A 19,795-nucleotide genomic window follows, 5' to 3' on the forward strand; every position below is an offset into this window, starting at 1 on the left:
AGATTGTATTAAAGAAACAAAAAGCTGCAATTAGATGGTGATAAATATGTGACCTATAAGTTAATCTTAATAAAGCCATAGGTAAGGGCACTGCTTTAGGGCTGTTCCCTGAAGCTAGGAATGATGTTAGAATTAGTAATATTTATGTCCACCCTCAAACATCATATGTAGGAAACTAAACAGAGACATTACTTTGCCAACAGAGACATTGCTAGCAGAGACATTATTTTGCCAAAAAAGGTCCATCTAGTCAAGGCTATGGTTTTTTCAGTGGTCATGTATGGATGTGAGAGTTGGACTATAAAGAAAGCTGAGCACCTAATAATTGATGCTTTTGAACTGTGGTGTTGGAGAAGACTCTTGAGAGTCCCTTGGACTGCAAGGAGATCCAACCAGTCCATCCTAAAGGATATCAGTCCTGAGTGTTCTTTGGAAGGACTGATGTTGAAGCTGAAACTCCAATATTTTGGCCACCTGATGTGAAGAGTTGACTCATTTGAAAAGACCCTGATGCTGGGAAAGATTCAGGGCAGGAGGAGAAGGGGATGACAGAGGATGAGATGGTTGGATGGCATCACCGACTCAATGGACATGAATATGAGTAAGTTCTGGGAGTTGGTGATGGACATGGAGGCCTGGCGTGCTGAGGTCCATGAGGTTGGGAGTCGGACATGACTGAGCAGCTGAACTGAATTGAAATGAACTGAAACGGCTAGCACATCTAGACTCTGTGGTGCTTTTATGTATCAGTTACAATAATGATTCTGATGATGGTTTTAATGATAAGAAATAGAGTGTCTTGCTCAATGCTATGTAGCAGACTGGATAGGAGGAAAGTTTGGGGGAAAATGGATACATGTATATGTATGACTGAGTTACTTTGCCATCTGCCTGAAACTATCACAACATTAATCGGCTATACTCTAACAAAATAAAGTTTAAAAAAAAATAGAGTGTCTGTTATAAAAAGTAACTTTCATTTTACAAAATAAAATGTACATACATTGTTTTGGACACTAACTTAGTATTTTACCAAAGATTATCATTGTAGTTATCTTGGATTGGTAAAAAGTAATGTACAAATCAAGCTGAATACATTTAGCTGAGTTTGTTTTGTCTTGGATAGCCTTTCATATAAATTACTTAAAGATAATCTTGCACTCTTTATAAGATAATAACCAAAAGTAACATCTAAGTTTTACCTTTGTTTTTTTAGTTACTAAATTTCTCTTTGGTAAAGTATATCAAATAATAAGCAAACTTTGCTTCTAATAAGTGAACCTTCAGTGTAAATGTCTAACTAGGAGTAAGCCCATACTTCTGCAGCAACCTTAGGAAGATGGAATTATAAGGAACAGAGCCCTATTTTTGTAAAAGAAGTATACCAAAGGACTAATAAAAGACCAGGCCATAGGCTAGAGTAATTACAATTGATGTATAGATATTATAAGCAGTATGCTTGAACAGCAGATGAGATCAAGCTTGGCAGCCCTGTGAAAAGAGCCTCTGTGGGTGACTCAGTGGCAGACAAGCCACAATACAAGAACAGCCACTCCCAATATGTATGTTGCTGGTCCCATGCAATCTGGAGAAGAAAGACTGAATGATAATAACCTGCTGCTGCTGCTGCTAAGTTGCTTCAATCATGTCCGACTCTGTGTGACCCTATGGACAGCAGCCCACCAGGCTCCTCTGTTCACAGGACTCTCTAGGCAAGGATACTGGACTGTGTTGCCATTTCCTTCTCCAGATAATAACCTACCCTGTGACAAAAAATGTTGGGGTAAGAGGGAGATTAACACTGATTTCTCACTAACCACCCTTTTTTCATCCATCAAATAAATGTTCATTTTAAGAATCTGGGTGTAATCATTTTCATTTCAGTTTGTTCACTCAGGCAACTTGTAGGAGGGGAAAAATAAACTTTTTATGGATGGAAGAGTGTTATCATTGATCCGTAAGACTAGTGCTGAAGTCAGTTCATTTTTAGTCGCTTTAGTCGTGTCTGACTCTTTGCAACCCCATGGACTGTAGCCCTCCAGGCTCCTCTGTCCATGCGGATTCTCCAGGCAAGAATACTGGAGTGGCTTGCCATTTTCTTCTCCAGGGGATCTTCCCCACCCAGTGATCCAACTAAATATCTGAAGTCTCCTGCATTGCAGGTGGATTCTTCACCACTAGCACCACCTGGGCAGCCCATCTGGTAAGACATAAATCAAGCACATCAGGGCATGTTTTCTTGAACCCTGCTGAATGTGCAGATCAGATAGAAACACATAACTTCACTGATGTCTGAGAAAGAGGTGTGCAGATTTCCTAATGTCTCATGTCATTTATCTGTTCTCTCTCAATAGGTGGCTTCTCCTAGCAAGATCCTGATTAGATTCCATGTCCTCTGAGCCAGGGACATCCTTTGAAGAGGTGCTTGCTTATCACACAGTCATTCTCAATTCTGTCATATAAGACACTGGATATGTTGTCTAGAGTAATCTATGTTCTATTAAGGACCTTAAGACCAATCATTACAAAAACAAATTGATTTGAAAGATTTTTTTGATTTATTTGAGGAACATATGTAGGGGAGCCTTTTTTATCTCCTTGGACACCAATATAAATGCAACCTCAGAAAACTAAAAAAAAAAAAAAAAAAAAAAGCACAACTATTCTTACTTTGCAGAGAAGGCAATGGCACCCCACTCCATTACTCTTGCTTGGAAAATCCCATGGATGGAGGAGCCTGTTAGGCTGCAATCCATGGGGTCACTAAGAGTCGAACACGACTGAGTGACTTCACTTTCACTTTTCACTTTCATGCATTGGAGAAGGAAATGGCAGCCCACTCCAGTGTTCTTGCCTGGAGAAACCCAGGGACAGGAGAGCCTGGTGGCTGCCGTCTATGTGGTCGCACAGAGTCGGACACGACTGAAGTGACTTAGCATAGCATAGCATTCTTACTTTGAGTTTGAGATACTAACGGTTACCAGTGTGGGAATTTATTAAGTTAGATTGTCTTAGTTTTGCCATGAGGAGGAATCAGGGGATATATTTGCCCTTTAAAGATTTTGGGGAGAAAAGAAACCTAATAGCAAAACCTAATTTTGTAACCTCAGTTACAAAAATGAAAAGAATTCTAAGTGAAACAAAAATGTACCAGGAAACAAGAGATGTTTGCAGACAGTAGGGATTGTGTGCTTGTGCCCTGTGCTCAGTTGTGTCTGACTTTTTGCGACACTATGGGCTGTAGCCCTCCAGGTTCCTCTGTCCATGGCATTTCTCAGACAAGAATACTGGAATGAGTTGCCATTTCCTTTTCTAGGGGATCTTCCCAACCCAGGGATTGAACCTGCATCTCCTGATTCTTCTGCATTGGCAGGTTGATTCTTTACCACTGTGCCACCTTGGGAGCGCCACAGTAGTGATTAAGCTGAGCAAATATCCTTCAGGTATGAATGATTAAATCTTTGTCCCTTCAAGCTGTGGCCCTGGTCCCAGTTGACTGCTTCTTGTCCTAGAAACACTGAAGGCAAAGAAACACTGAAGATCCCTTTTACCTGAAAAACACAAAGGCTAGTGCTTTCATTTAGTGACTAGAAAAGAAGTGATTGTTAAGGTCAATGTGTGGAAGCTCTAAGTTGTGATTCAAAAAGAATTAGGAGGCTATTTCTTTGCTTGCAAATAAATGGGACATCTTTCTATTAACAGGATCAGAGAGCATCACAACTAGGGGAGAATTTGCTGGCTTCTCTGAGACTATTCAGTTCAGTCACTCAGGCGTGTCCAACCCTTTGCAACTGTCGGACTCTTTGTTGGTTCTTCCTTGAGCTGGCCCACTGTTCTAATAGCGTCTCCCACTCTAATAAACTTTATTCTCCTCTAATTCTGCCTCATGTCTGAGACTATCAGGAAATCTAAATGTGTGGGCTCAGGGAAGGGAAAAGGCCCCCACAGGACCTTCCCTACAGGCCTTCCCTCATATCCTCTGCTTTAGCTTCTCTCAATGTGTTTTCTCACTATTTCTTGGATGAAATGTGATTCTTCCTATTGACAACTAGAAACTCAGTGTTCACAAATTTACTGACTTCAATTATAGTCATTATGGTAAGTTTAGACTGATTAGTTTGGATTGTTATTATAGCATATACATAAATTTAATGAATCATTATCTACCTAAAATTTTTGCAACAATATGCTTTTCATTTAAACATACCATAGCACTTTCTTTTGCATGTATAAATCAATCATTGTAAGAATAAAGGATATAAAGGCAGTTCCCCAGGAACTGAGATAGTTCTGCAGTTATGTAGATTTTTTTAAACTGTGATTGTTACCTTGGACTTTGAATTTAACTTATAGCGTATGGCACTTGTGATTTTAAATTTGTTATTATATCCTTTAGACTGAGTTTCTCCTTTAGTGTAAAGTGTATAACTATGAACTCAAGTGTTTTTTAATGACTGAGCACCTATTGGCTGATTTGCTGTCTGTTTTTTGTCACTGCTAAGCCACACCTATCAATGAAGTCTGCTTCTCAGGTAGCCTTCTATACCAGGTCAGAGCATTTCTGAAAACATCAGTGATCTCTAGGCCTTCTTGCTCCCCTGCCACAAAATCTAGAGTTTTCTACCCATTTTCAAATCTTTGGGCTTAAAGTAGTTCTCTTTCAAAAACTCCCACATCTTGGTTGCCAGATGTGTACAATGACCTTGATGATTCAGTATGACTTCTGATTTGAACCAGAAGACTAAAGAGTGGTGTTGGTTATTTCAGGTGAGTACAGAAATCTCTCATGAGTTCATATGTTACAAAACTGTCTCTAGCTTTAAAGGGTTTCCATCTTTTCTTGCTCTAATACTAGCTTCACCATCAAGTCTTAACTCATTTTCTCTTTTTCTGTGTTCTCAATAAGATTACCAATCGAGTTAGCATTCATTCACTTGACACATAGTTATTGAGGGCCTTCTATTTGCCAGGCCCTCCTTATTCTAGGAATTGGAAAGATATCAGTGGATGACAGAAAATAGTTCCTTTCCTCATGGAGTGTAGGTGACTGCCAAGGTGGCTAAGGTCATATAATATAAGTGCCTGACAATAAGCTTTTGATTGCTGAGGCATCCATCTCTAGGACCTCTGTCTTTTACTTTTATTGGCTGGGCTATGTGGTTTGTGGGATCTTAGCTCTCTAACCAGGGATTGAAACCACTCCCTCGGCAGTGAAACTGTTGGACCACCAAGGAGGTCCTAAAGGCTCCATCTTGACAGGACATACTGCCAGTTGTCTGTAAGTACTAATCAACACCTAGATAAGATGCCAGGTTGCCCCCAACCCATGAAGTTTCCCCTTTAGAAAATGCCAGGTAAACTAGATAACTGACCATTCACTCAAGTGACTCCATTCCTCCCCTAAAGAGCCCTAATTCCCTCTCTTACATTTTAATTTCACCATTAAAGAGTGAACTTGTGAAACTCTAGGCACCCTACCCTCAACCCTTGAAAGGCAGAGTCCCAGGTGCTTTCTTCCTCTCTCCTTATGACTTCACCGTATGGCCCTGGATGTGTCATGTACCCTCTGGATCTGTGAGTAATAAACTTTGCTTTTTACCTGATGGTTGCTACTGAGGTGGGTCTTGCAATCATAATAAGAACCAAAACAGCCAGTCCGGAGGCAACACTGGCTGGTGGGGAAATGTCTGTGAGGACTCCCACAGGTAGTTTCAGCCCAGGTGAGTGCCTTGCATCACACAGAGAGGCTGAGATGGACATGAAGTAGGTTGTTTGTCAACCACAGTCAGAGTTGGCTCAATGGGCTTGGGGTTCTGTGATGAAATAGAGGGATGAGATGGGGTGGGCGGTGGGAGGGAGGCTCCAGTTTACAGTCAAGGTTGTAAACCATTGTATTAGAGTTAGTTGTTAGTTGAAGTGAAAATACAGTTTACTTATAAATCGGTTTTTTATGAGATGAAGAATTTTATCAAAAGCAGAATTAATGAAAAGGAGAACCTATCTCCTATTCATCCATCACTAGCTTTTTTTGGCTTTTTTCTTAGTATTTTGTCCTCTCAGTTGATGATAGCTAATTCAGAATCAAATAGGCAGTAGCTCCTTGGAAACAAAGTTCAAAAATCCACAGTAGGAGCTCAGATAGAGGTGTGATTTTGGTACCTTTGCACATTATCTGGAAGATCACTTCCCTTTTAATCTATTTCTTCAAGAAATCTTAAGTAGCTTCAAACCCTAAGCCAGTTGTCTTTGTCCTTAGGAAACGAGAATTAACTATCAACTATAGATTTTGTAACACTATCCTCAGTGTTACAACTGCATTTTGGTCAAGTTTTTGTCATATACATCAGAAATAGTTTATTTAAAGTTATTTCTTCTATAACTCTGTGATATCCTATATATTACTTCTCTTTATTATGTTTCTTTCATCTGTAACAGTATCTGAAATGTTATGGATATTATTAAATGAAATCCATGAACAATGATTCTATTTCGGAGGTTATTTTCTGAAACTACTGTTAAAATTGAGAAACATGAGTTGAGAAAGGAAGTACAAATGAGTGTAAAGAAATCTGTCTCACATTTGCATGTTTGCATACCTGATTTTCCTTTTCCAGATGTCTCCACAAGTAGAAAATTGATGCCAGCACCAATGATGAGTGGGCACATTCACTGCTTAATCTGGAAATCAGTAGCTGATTGAAAGCAAAATTCAAGTTTTCCATTTAGAGCTATGGGAGTGGATCTCCTTGCATAAATTTCAGAACTTCGGCTGGAATAAAAGAGAAAGATCTTTATGAAGATATGTGAGATGGTATCTGAGGTTCATTAAGCATTTTTGAAAAAGATCAAACTGGGTATCGTTCTACAACACTTGGACAGCAACAGCAGCAAGAAAAAAACCAGTGAAAAATAGTGTTAGCTTTCTGGATTCTTTCTACAGAAATGCCATCTGGAATTGAAAACACTTTTCTAGCAGCAACAATAGGAGGATTCCTGATTGGAATTTTGGGGAATGGGTTCATTGTACTAGTTAACTGCATTGACCTGGTGAAGAGACAAAAGCTCTCATCAGCTGACTGCATCCTCACAGGCCTGGCTATCTCCAGAATCAGTCAACTTTGGGTAATACTATGTGACTCATTTTTATTGGTACTATGGCCACACCTATATGCCATTGATAAACTAACAAAAGTTGTTAGTAGTTTTTGGATATTGTCCAATCACCTAGCTACCTGGTTTGCCACCTGTCTAAGTGTTTTCTACTTCTTTAAAGTAGCCAACTTCTCCCACCCCTGCTTCACTTGGCTGCGGTGGCGAATTCGTAGTGTGGTACTGGTGCTTCTCTTGGGGTCTTTGTCCTTACTGTTTTTGAATTATGAATCAATATATACACTTAGTCATATCTTAACTAACAGCTACAAAATATATGTAAGAAACTCAACGTGGTCCTCAGATGTAAGTGAAACTCATTATCTTCACCAGTTGATTGTTTTTAACTTCATCAACTTAATCCCCTTTCTTCTGTCCCTGACCTCACTGCTCCTCTTAGTTCTCTCCTTGATGAGACACATCAGGAATTTGCAGTTCAACCCCAGCTCAAAGGATCTCAGCACAGAGGCCCATAAAAGAGCCATGAAAATCGTGATGTCTTTCTTCTTCCTCTTCATCATTCATGTCTCTTCCATCCTATTAATAGCTTGGGTTTTCCTTAAACTGCAGGGACGTCTGGCCCAATTGGTGGTTGTGTTAACTTCGACTGTTTTTCCTTCAAGCCACTCCTTTATCCTAATTTTGGGAAATAGCAAGCTGAGACAGAATGCCTTACGACTACTGTGGTATCTTAACTGCCACCCGAAAAGAGTGAAATCTTTAGCTTCATAGATTTATCCAGAATTTTCTATATTCCAAGAGCATTGAATTAATCAAGAGACAGTAAAGACTCATTTTTAACTTCTGTTTTTCTTACTGGATTCCTTTAAAAAAATTTTTTTTTAATTTTATTTTTTAACTTTACAATATTGTATTGGTAAATTCCACTGAGCATCAGAAACTTTCCCTAGAATGGCCTATAAACTAACAATCTACTCACAGAGGTGAATCGATTTTTTACAAAGCAAGCATCATGGTCATCTTAACAGTTCTACTAATCAAAAAATTGGTGTATGTTTACCACTGAATATATAAGGACAAATACACAATCATTTGGACATGCCCATCCTTTGCAAGGTAGAGCAGGTTAAATATTTGTATAATATTAAGCTATAAATAAATCAAGGGGGTTTCCCTGGTGGCTCAGTGGTGGAGAGTCTGCCTGCCAATGCAGGAGACATGGGTTGAGTCCCTGACACGGGAAGGTCCCACATGTCACGGAGCAACTGGGCCCTTGCACACAACTATTGAGCCTGTGTCCTGGAGCCTGGAAGCCGCAACTTCTGAACTCCTGTGCTGCGACTGCTGAAGCCTGTGCACCCTAGAGCCCGTGTTCTGCAACAAGGGAAGCCAGCACAATAAGAAGCCCACTCTCTGCATCTAGAGCAAAGCCTGCACAGCAGTGAACACCAAGAAAGCCCCAAATGAAAAATAAAGAAGCTAAATTATAAACAATAGATAAATGAAGGGCTAAAAATGTTGAAAGCACAGAACCTTAAAATGGCTGTAGACTTAAAAAAATGCACAGTGTGAATTTTGCAAGTTAGGTTTTTCTTAGGGCAAAATGAGGACAGTAGCCCTCGATTCAGCACCTCAGGTAGCTCTGAGAGACTGCTCCAAAGCGGCAGGGGAGAAGGTCAGTGTAGAGGTGATTTTGGTAGAGGGGGAATATATGCAATCAAGCAGGGTTTTTGCAGAATGTTTCTGCTAGTCACAAAGAGCAGTCGTCACCATGAAGGATTTTAGTGTTTTTTAGATATGAGGAGATACAAGAACTAGGCTCTCATAAAGTTGTCTCCTGAAAATATCTAACTATCTGAAGACCTGTTCTGCCAGTTTTTCCCTGAGCTCAGAGTACCTTATTTCTGTTCTCCACCCTGAACTCCTTTAGGGAATCTCGAAAATCAGCAGCTGCAACAGTAGATGATTTAATCCTTATGGAGATAGATGGCAAGTGGCATTTCGTAGCTGACTTGGCCAACATATCTTTTAGAAAAAGGAGCAGACTAATATTAGGAATCCAAGCTAGACTAGCCAGTACTTTGTAGAATAAGAAAAAAATTAACTGAACCTATAAAAAGAGACTGTATAATTATCCTAAGTGTATAATGATACTTTTCTGTCTACTTAATATTTTTCTGTCTACTTTACATGGATCAAAATCATACTTTGATATCAAATTTGTGTGTGTGGGTGTGTGTGTGTGGGTGTGTGTGTATAAGAATTGTATGAACAATAATGTCGCTTGTCAAAGAGAACAAAAACAATTCACTAGGGGTAAAAACAGAAAGGGAAATTTACAGGAGAATGTTACCTATTTGTAGAATTTTCGGACATGTTTATGGGTGGGTGTGTGTGTGTGTGTGTGTGTGTGTGTGTGTGTATGTTGTTTATGTGTAGTGCTGAGTTGATGTTTATAATAATTAAAATAAAATAAAAGCAGCTGAAAATGTATATGCATCTTAAGACCAGCATGTGGCAAATTTGTGCTTGCTGACATTGGCGGTGCTCAGTTGCTCAGTGGTGTCTGACTCTTTGAGGCTCTATGGACTATAACCCACCAGTTTCCTCTGTCCATGGAATTTTCCAGGCAAGAATATTGGAGTGGGCTGCCATTTCCTACTCCACAGAGTCTTCCTGACTCAAGGATTGAACCCAAGTCTCCTGCATCTGCTGCATTGGCTGGCAGATTCTTTACCACTGGGCCACCTGGGAAACCCCACCCCCGCCCCCCCCCCAAAAAAAAAACATAAAAAAAGAAGAAATCTTTGCTAGAATTGCCATAATTTTTCAATGGTAGAAGCAAAAAAACAAACACTCATCCAGCAAACCAGAAAATAAATGTTGAAAATATTTATGAAATATATGAAAGTATGTGGTTATAAGTTGATTTTGATGGAGCAGTAGGTCAGGTCTGACACTAGGAAGAGTGTAAGAAGCATAAGGGCTTTGTTAAGTGTACCCTTACTCCAGGGAACTGAGCGATGGTGTGCTCTGATGTTAAGGATGATGAGGAGATGATGATACATGTATATGCCGGTCTATAAAGATTTAGCGGAGAGGCAATGGCAACCCATTCCAGTACTCTTGCCTGGGAAATCCCAAGGACGGAGGGGCCTGGTAGGCTGCAGTCCGTGGGGTTGCTAGGAGTCTGACACGACTGAGCAACTTCACTTTATTTTTTCACTTTCATGCATTGGAGAAGGAAATGGCAACCCACTCCAGTGTTCTTGCCTGGAGAATTCTAGGGACGGTGGAGCCTGGTGGGCTGCCGTCTATGGGGTCGGACACGACTGAAGGGACTTAGCAGCAGCAGCAGCAGCATAAAGATTTAGATTTCTTAGCTGTATTCATTATGTTGGACACTATATAAGAAGTTTCTTGGGTGGGTGAAGTAGATTAAGATGGTCAAAACGTACAAACTTCCAGTTGTAAGATAAAATAAGTGGTAGCAAAGTAATGTATAAAATGATGACTATAATTAACACTGTTGCATGGTAAATTTGAAAGCTGCTTAGAGAGTAGATTACAAAAGTTCTCATCACAGGAGAAAATATATCTTTTTTTTTTGTATTCTTACTAGATGATGGATGTTAACTAAACTTATTGTGGTAATCATTTTGCAATATATGTAAGTTAGATTGTTATGTGTATACCTTAAACTTATCGAGTGCTGTGTCAAGTATATTTCAATAAAAGTGAAAGAAAACTTGAATTTCCTAATGATTGTCACTGGAATTACCTTGTTTTAGGAAAGGTGAAATTCTAATTATACTGATTATATTTAAATTCAATATGGAGGATAATTTGATTTAGAATTCCTTTCAGTAAAAAAAGCTAAAAATTCCTTTGTACTTATAAGAAGCACAATTTTAGTTTTTTAGATTTGCATTTCAGTGTTACTAAACTTTTCTTTAATGACTAAGATTAAAAAATAGATTCAAGCAACTATGCATAGCCCTTGATGCTTATGAGGCGATTTAGCAGCAAATGCCTCATTAGGATTAAATCCTTCCTTCTCATGTACTAATCTTGGAGAGATAAGCTGTAAGAAGTAGGAGCCTATTTCAAATAATAGGCACACAGAAAAATGACTATAAAAGATGGAGCCTGGCAAATAGGTCAGACAGTGGCTACCAATGTATTTTGTGTCTTCTCCCTATTAAACTGGCATTTAGAGGTTAAACTCTGTGCCTCTCAATGTAGAGAACACCAAATGGATATCAAGGGGTGGGTAGGGGGGAGCAGGGTGGGATGTACTGGAAGATTGGGATTGACATATACACACTGTTATGTTTATAAAATGGACTTCCCTGATGGTTCAGATGGTAAAAGAATCCACCTGCAATGCAGGAGATCTGGGTTCCATCCCTGGGTTGGAAAGATCCTCTGGAGAAGGGAATGGCAACCCACTCCAGTATTCTTGTTTGAAGAATTTCAAGGACAGAAGAGCCTGGAGGGCTACAGTCCATGCAGTCGCAAAGAGTCTGACACGACTGAGAGACTAGTACACACACACTTATAAAACAGATAACAAGAACCTATGGGATATCACAGGGAACTCTAGTAAATGCTCTGTGGCAACCTATACATCAATGAAGGAAAGGACATCTAAAAAGGGGAACGAAATTTTAAAAAGAGAGAATATACTTTGTTGTACAGCAGAAACTAACACAACGCTGTAAACCAATTATAGTCCAAAAAATTAAAAACAAAACACAACTCTGTGCCTCTCCTTACCATGGCACAGCCTGTGTTAGAGACCCCAGTCTTGACCCAAGAAAAGCTACTAGTATTACATTCATAGCTGGTCTCATGCAATCTGGAGAGTGCTGGATTCTATACTGGAACCAAATTATTGGGAAAATAAAATGATTGTCAATGTTTGCCTGCTGATCACTTCCCTCCAAAATAAACTTTTTATAATCTCGGTATAGAGAATTTTGTTTGTTTGTTTGTTTGTTTTTTCAGCTTGCCCACACCTAAGATCAGGAGTGTTGCAAATAAGCTGTTTCTGATGTCAAGTGAAAGTGAAAGTTGCTCAGTGGTGTCCCGACTCTTTGCAACCCCATGGACTATACAGTCCAGAATTTTCCAGGCCAGAATACTGAAGTGGGTAGCCATTCCCTTCTCCAGTGGCTCTTCCCAACCCAGGGATCGAACCCAGGTCTCCCACACTGCAGGTGGATTTTTTATCAGCTGAGCCACCAGGGAAGCCCAAGAATACTGGAGTGTGTAGCCAATGCCTTCTCCAGAGGATCTCCCCGACTCAGGAATTGAACAGGGGTCTCCTGCATTGCAGGCAGATTCTTTATCAGCTGAGTTACCAGGGAAGCCCCCAATGTCAAAAGAGGCTAGAACTTAAACTGTAAAGATATTTTAGTGTTCAAGCCATGCTGTCCTGAACTTTACTGAAAGGAGAGATCCCAGCAGAAATCTGCACAGACTAATACAGAATGCTGAATCTGTGATTGTTCAGGTATTTTGTCTGCTGCTGTTGGTTAAACCTCAGGTCCTCTGAGCCAGAGACTTTTATAACTTTCAAACTGAAATACAGAAGCCAAAGGGACACCAGAAAAACCCATTCTTCCACAGTCCACCCACTTTGACCTTGGTTAGTGCTGTGTATAGAGATCTATGCTTTGGGCTGGATTGTCTGTAACAAACCTTCATTTATAAAATGGATCAGGTGGTTGGTTTGGTCAATTTAGACAATATACATTTTTTGGAGGGAAAAAAAGCACAGGTGACAGATGGGTTATTTTCAATTTTGGAGGGATACCAACATAGATAACTAGATACATAGTTTTCTGTTTCAGAAGACTAAGACACTATCTTAACTTGTATATTAGTACCTCTATTTCTTAGTCCCATGTTTAAATGAGTTCTAAAATATCTTCTTTTCCTTCTATACAGATTTAGCTTAACCTCTAAATTTTAAGGCCTCTATTAATTGTATTCCTCTTTGACTGCAGTTTGAGATGTTTTATCAGTTAAAAAGCTAAAATAGACTTTTAAAAAACAGCTTTTTTTTTAAACATCTTTTTTGTTTCTTTATCTGCTGGACACAATCTATACTACCATGCCAATGATTTCAGAGTCAGATGTTCTAAGTATAGTACAGCATTTCCTTAGTGGTTTTTGCTTTTTGGTGGTGTGATGATTTATTTTTCCTCATTTTGATTTGCATGAAAAAGTATACCCACTCTCCCTCACTCAATATATGGAAGGCCTCTATTCCTCCTTATTGTTCATTGATGGCACTTCACCCAGCTTGCTGTGAGTAAACCCACTTGGTCCTTGAAAGCCATTAAGGATGACCAGGAATTTCTAATGCTCACTGTAGATCCCTAACTAGGACAGAAACTGGCAGGAGTGCCCTCTGATGTACTTTACTAAGAATTCTATTGTTTCGTCATTAGTTGTAGGCACTCAGGAATGTCCTTTGGCCTTTCAGCTCCTCTAAGAGCAATGCCGAGATCCCTATCAGTGAGAAGCAGAAGTGGGGAGGAGTTGGCTTCAGCTGTGAAAAGATTCATGACCTGATCTGGTAGAAACCCTGCTGGGAAACATCCAGGGCTCTTGTTGAAATTTCCAGGTAGTTCCCACACTCAGGGTAATTCAAAAAGTAGACTTGATGTGACTCAATCCAGCCCAAGTGTTGAAAATTCTGACAGTTCTTGCAGGGTTTTTTTTCTTGGTCCAGTTGTTTGGAACATTTCAAATCTACTCCCCAGACTACCTTCCAGGCATTAGGACTTCCCTCTCCTTCTTTTGTCCCTATACTCATAAGCTTTCTATTCTGCCACCCCTGTATGCCTCCATGTGTAAGTCCTATTTTTTTCTTGACTCTATCAAATACTGCTGATGCACCAGGAAAAGTCCCCATTAAAACAGGACTGCAGAAATTTTAACAGAAAATTTAGTTAGGTCTCCTTAGGACATTGATGATTCAGCTTCAAAATTTATGTTTGTAACTGATCTCTACCTACATCATGGGAAGGAAAGTGTTTTCTTTCCATCCTAGGGGAAATGTCCTTTCCTCTGTCTCTTCCATCATCTTCCCCGCTCTTCTCCACAAATAGGCCAAATGGCTGTAGGCATCAGAGTATAAAACACTTGAATTTACAAATCAAATAATGTTAAAAAGTCAGTGTTAGTCCTTCAGTCATGCCTTACTCTTTGTGACCCCATGGACTGTAGCCCATCAGACTCCTCTCTCCATGGGATTTCCCAGGCAAGAATACTGGAGTGGGTTGCCATTTCCTTCTCTAGGGGATTTTCCTGATCCAGAGACCAAACCCGGGTCTCCCACACTGCAGGCAGATTCTTTAACACCTGAGCCAGCACAGAAGCCCTAACAAATAATGTTAAATATATTCTAACACAAAAGACCCTCAACAATTATATTTTAAATATATCCTCAAATATTATTTGGGTTATACTTTTGTTTGAGAATCTGAGAAAAGTAATTGGATTATTCAGAATTGTTGTTACTGTTCAGTTGCTAAATTGTGTCCAACTATTTGTGACCCCGTTTTTCCACGCAAGAATACTGAAGTAGGTTGCCATTCCCTTCTCTAGGGGATCTTCCTGAGCAGGGATCGAACCTGGGTACCCCACATTGCAGGCATATTCTTTACCATCCGAGCCAATCAAATATTGTTAGTGAAAGTCGCTCAGTCGTGTCCAACTCTTTATGACCCCATGAACTACACAGTCCATGGAATTATCCAGGCCAGAATACTGGAGTGGGTAACCTTCCCCTTCTCCAGGGTGTCTTCCCAACCTGGGGATCGAACCCATGTCTCTCACATTGCAGGCAGATTCTTTACCAGCTGAGCCTCAAGGAAAGCTCTCAAATAATGTTAAATATATTCTAATACAAAAGGCCCTCAATAATTATATTTAAAAAAAGATGTCCTGAAGTATTACATAGGTAATACTTTTGTTTGAGAATCTGAGAAAAGCAATGGGATTATTCGGAATTGCTGTTGTTGTTTTTCAGTCAGTAAGTCATGTCCAACTCTTGGCTGCCCCATGGACTGCAGCACATCAGGCTCCCCTATCTTTCACAATCTCGGTTTGCTCAAACTCATGTCCACTGAGTCAGTAATGCTATCCAACCACCTCATTCTCTGCTGTCCCTACTCCTGCCCTCAGTCTTTCCCAGCATCAGGGTCTTTTCCAATGAAAATAATTACCTATAGTTAAAAAAAATTGAATTCCTTATCAAATGTATCTTTAGGAATAAACCTGAGATTCACTTGTGGTTTGGCCAGTTACTATGACCTTGGAAACATACTCAACCTCACAAAATCCTAGTTTCCTTATCTGAAAAATGATGGTGAAAGTATCTTCCTCGTAGGGTACACACAAGGATTATGACCATATAAGTAAATAAGTTTTCATAGTTCCTAATATTAAAAGCTCAATACAATTTTAAAAAATGTTAATCACTTTAAAAACTATTGATAGCGATGCTATGTTTTTTTGCCAAGTAATCACTTAGGTTATGTGTTTACTATGATCATTATGTCTCCCTTCACAGTTAAATTTTAATAGTCTCTACTTCTTAGAATTTTTTTCAGCTACACTGCATAAACAAGTTTTTTCCTTTCTTGATCAGAATTATGCCACCTTGTTGCTTCTTCCAGTTCGAGAGCTCTCTGGGCAAATTAATATTCACCATGGCCTGTAAAAACTTGATTTATGGGCAATAAAGTAGATGCCTTTATCAGGGACAAATATATTCTTATTTCTTTGACTGCTGACTAGGTATAGGAAAATCAACAAATAGGGCATTCATTCAACAATTTACCTAATATCACATTAGGCAAAGCTCTAGGCTGGAAACAGAGCAACAGACAAAATCTTTGGCTTCATGGATAACGGGAAGAATAAAATTACCTGTAAAGTGGAATAGTAAGTGGTTAACAAGCAGTGAGGGCAAAAATCTTGTTTTCTTCTTTGGGAAAATTCACTGAGCTATAATATGTAGGAAGAAAAATAGACATCTGATTTTAAAAGCAATTGTTAAGAATAAGTGGAGACCTATGACTGATTCATGTTGACGTTTGGTGGAAACCAACATAATACTGTAAAGCAATTATCCTTCAATTAAAAATAAATTTAAAAAAGAATAAGTGGTAAATCACAGAGCTTTCATTCAGTTCCTACTCTATGCCTGCTGACAGTATAGGCTGTAAAATTTGATAGGATATAGTATCTTCCCTCACAGAGCTTCTAATCTAGTTGGATGATATACTAATAAATCTGCTCAAGCACCTTACTGTCTTCAGTGTTGTTATTTAGTCACTAAGTCGTGTCCAACTTTTCCTACTGACAGGCTCCTCTGTCCATGGGATTTCCCAGGCAAGGATACTGGAGTGAGTTGCTATTTCCTCTTTCAGGGGACAGTCCCAGGGATTGAACCTGTGTCTCCATTGCCAGGCGTATTCTTTACCACTGAACCACCTGGGAAGCCCTTCTTCAGAGTAGCAGAAGACGAACAGAAGAGAAAAGGCTGAGGAAAGCATATGTTCATGAACCACCCAAATGGAGTATTCCTGTATGTCACCATTCCAGGGCTAATGGCAGCCACATTCTTTTGTGTTACAAACTGGGATATTAGTGCCTCTATGAAAGTGATGCCCACCATTTGCCAGCTCATTGGCATTACTGAATTATTTCATTGATCTAATTACATTTCTCATAGTTTAGACTAGGATATTCTAGTCCCTGTACTTTCATAGGAACATATAATTACCAAGGGAAGAGATTATAGTATAGGAAGCCTGTCTTCTTGAATATTAAAAAAAAAAACACCTAAATACACTAATTAATGCACAATTAAGAATGAATAAAGAAGCCTATGATACTGGTATAGGTTGATACTAACAGCCTTTTAGATGGACTAAAAGAAATGAACTCTAATCTGATTAGGAGAATCTGGGAAAACCTTAGTGGAAAAAGTGATGTCCAAGTTTGGCCTTGAAATACAGAGTAACCACAGACAAAACAAACAAACAAACAAAAACCCCACAGGTACAGAAGGCAGAAGAAACTGTAAGAAGAAAGAGGAAGTTGTGCTCCAGTTCAGCTGGAGACAAGGAATGAAGGGTAGGAAGAACAATTACTCAAAGCCAGACATGTTGCTGAAGGAGGCACTTATTTTACAACTCTAGAGTACACTTGTTTGTTGGACACAATTAGTGAAATGTGGAATACAGAACATTACAGTTTCAATCTTTACCTTGACGAATGACTGTCCCTTTCTGCTCAAACGTCTCACCAGTATCTTTCCGGAAGGGCTTCCCGCTACCCTTACTGTCAGTAATCTACAAATATCTTTCAGTACTAAAACCTTCCACTTGTAAAGCAAGCACTCCAGAGTTTTAAGGTTTATTCACAAGTTAATGAGATATTCTATAAAACAAATACTTGTATTGTGTATATATCAAGCACTAAGGCAGGCTTATTTTTAACTCTCAGACTGATCTATCCATTGGGTATGTTTATTCTCATTTAACAGGTTTGAGAAAACAGGGATTTAGGCAGACTGTTGGGCTCATCTGGACCACAAAATTAGTTTGTATTTTAACAGAGGTGTGTGTGATATACACATACACACAGGGCTAAGAAAAAAACACTGTTACTGTTAGACCAGTAGTAAAAAACAGCAATTCTCCACTTTTTCTCTGCCCATCCCTGATTTTCCTTCACCAGAGACTACCAATTTTAACTCTTCAGCTATTTGTTACTGTACTTCTTTCTAAGTGACAAGTTATACTGCTTTTTTTTTTAAACCGACATTTCTGTATCAGATCTTGATGTATTCTCCATTACATATATACTTCTTTCCAATTCTGCTAGGGTTACCTAATAATTTGTTATTATTTGTATTCAGTGTTTACATAAATATGACTGACTTTATATGATGACTAACATTATTCACAGTTGACTTAATGCAGTGTAACTTCTGAAAACTTTTCTTTTTCCTGAGGCTCATAATTGCCTCAATTTTGCTTCCTTAATTAGAAAAAAAATACGCAGACCACTAATTCGTCTCCAGACTCTCTAACACCTAAAAACCTCTTGACCCTATATTTATAAATACATGACAATGTATCCGTTTTCCTTTCTAAGACATTCCACCTGAACTATCATCTTTAGGCATTTCTTGTTGACCTCATGCTGTTCTCCCTTCTTCTCTGTTATATGGTTATATTTTAGAACTTTATCATCACTCTTTAAGTAAAATAAAATGACCTCTTCCCCCATCGACAACAGACTCTACCTGTCGACTTCCCACTTTAAAAGACACCATTACTTTTCCAGGCACCCGCCCTGCCATCCTACCTTGTAAATTGCACTTTTACGCCATCAAGGCTAATAATATTGACACTCAACTCTGTAACCGTAATTAAGCATTCTCTTAAAAAGATGAAAACCATAAACAGCATTTCCATTATGATTATTTAAATGTTATTCAATAAACCACCAAGCTTTGTGCTATGACTGGATTTCCTTTTTTTTGGCTCCAAGATTCTGAACCACAATGCGAATTAGAGTGACACTGAAATTGAGTCCACCTTCTTACACTCCAACCCTCGGTCAAAACCCTGCAGTATTTTACATTGTTTGGTTATCTGAAGGATGTGTTCCTCTTACAACGTTGTTTTTTTTTTTCACTTAAAGTTTCTGATCGTCATAGTTTTCTGTTGTGGAATGAAGAGATGTTTGCCTTCCACTGCATATCCTTAAGATCTTCAGCTTCTGACTGATCCTGTTTATAATCCAGTCTCATCTTCCCGAAATTTACTATTTATGAACACGGACCATGAGCTTGTACATTTCTGTCCTGAAAGTTTTGACAGCCTTCCCTTGTTATAATACATCCTGTTCGTCCCGTTTTTAAGGATGCACAGCTTCTTAAATATTGTAGTGGGTTTTAACTGAAGTTCTCGGTTCCCGGAATCGCGTATTTCCTCTTCCTACACTCAGGAGGTCTCGGTGCCAGTTCAGGGGATCGGAGGAGAGCAGACGGCGGAGAGGCGAGAGCGCAGCGGTGGAGGGAGACCAAGCACTCTCGCGAGACAGCGGGACTGCTCGCCCCAAGCTCCACGGTGCCGCGGCGCCTCCTGGGAGTCGGCCACAACGCAGGCCCGGAACGCCGGCGGCATCCCCAGGGCTCTAAAAATGTACCTGCAAGCGGATGTTGAGAACGACGGAGCCCGCGATGTAGAAATACGGGAAGTTCATGCGCAGCTGCCAGGCCAGCTCGAAGAAGGCGAGCAGGGTGCGGGAAAGCCCCTTGCAGAAGACCCCGTACGAGCTGGGGGTCGCGGCCGGGCTCGAGGCCCTGAGGGCCAAAGATGACGGAGCCGCCGTGGTGGCCATGGACGCGATGTTGCCGCTAGCCCGGTGCGGTGCCTGGAACCGAGGGTGACCGCAGACCCCGCGGACCCCCAACTGATGGCGATGACCTGGAGGGGCCGGGGACTTAGCGGCCTCCGGGCTAGCACTCCCGCCTCACGCAGACACCGCTTCTCTCCGAGCGGCGGTGAGGCTGGGGCTGCGGCTGGCGCTCCTCCCCTTCCTGTCTGCTGCTTAAAGTGACATTCAGCGTTTAGAGTTTAACTCT

At 40.0% G+C, this 19,795-nt stretch overlaps 2 protein-coding genes across 2 annotated transcripts; one reads left to right on the forward strand and one right to left on the reverse strand.

Annotated features, from left to right (window-relative positions):
* Positions 1–6,882: 6,882 nt before the first annotated feature.
* Positions 6,883–7,881, forward strand: LOC109559653 (taste receptor type 2 member 42-like). Its single transcript, XM_019961545.2, has one exon. The coding sequence runs from the start codon at positions 6,943–6,945 to the stop codon at positions 7,879–7,881; it is 939 nt and encodes a 312-aa protein (XP_019817104.2). The 5' UTR covers positions 6,883–6,942.
* A 9,420-nt stretch (positions 7,882–17,301) lies between these two features.
* On the reverse strand, positions 17,302–19,720 carry SMIM10L1 (small integral membrane protein 10 like 1). The gene has a single exon (XM_019961548.2). The coding sequence runs from the start codon at positions 19,549–19,551 to the stop codon at positions 19,345–19,347; it is 207 nt and encodes a 68-aa protein (XP_019817107.1). The 5' UTR covers positions 19,552–19,720; the 3' UTR covers positions 17,302–19,344.
* Between the last annotated feature and the right edge of the window lie 75 nt (positions 19,721–19,795).

Source organism: Bos indicus, chromosome 5 (assembly GCF_029378745.1).
Source record: "Bos indicus isolate NIAB-ARS_2022 breed Sahiwal x Tharparkar chromosome 5, NIAB-ARS_B.indTharparkar_mat_pri_1.0, whole genome shotgun sequence".
Lineage (NCBI taxonomy): Eukaryota > Metazoa > Chordata > Mammalia > Artiodactyla > Bovidae > Bos > Bos indicus.

Excerpts from the sequence above, each read along its gene's own strand:
- SMIM10L1 (XM_019961548.2), bottom strand. The coding sequence starts at position 19,551 with ATGGCCACCACGGCGGCTCCGTCATCTTTGGCCCTCAGGGCCTCGAGC.
- LOC109559653 (XM_019961545.2), top strand. The coding sequence starts at position 6,943 with ATGCCATCTGGAATTGAAAACACTTTTCTAGCAGCAACAATAGGAGGA.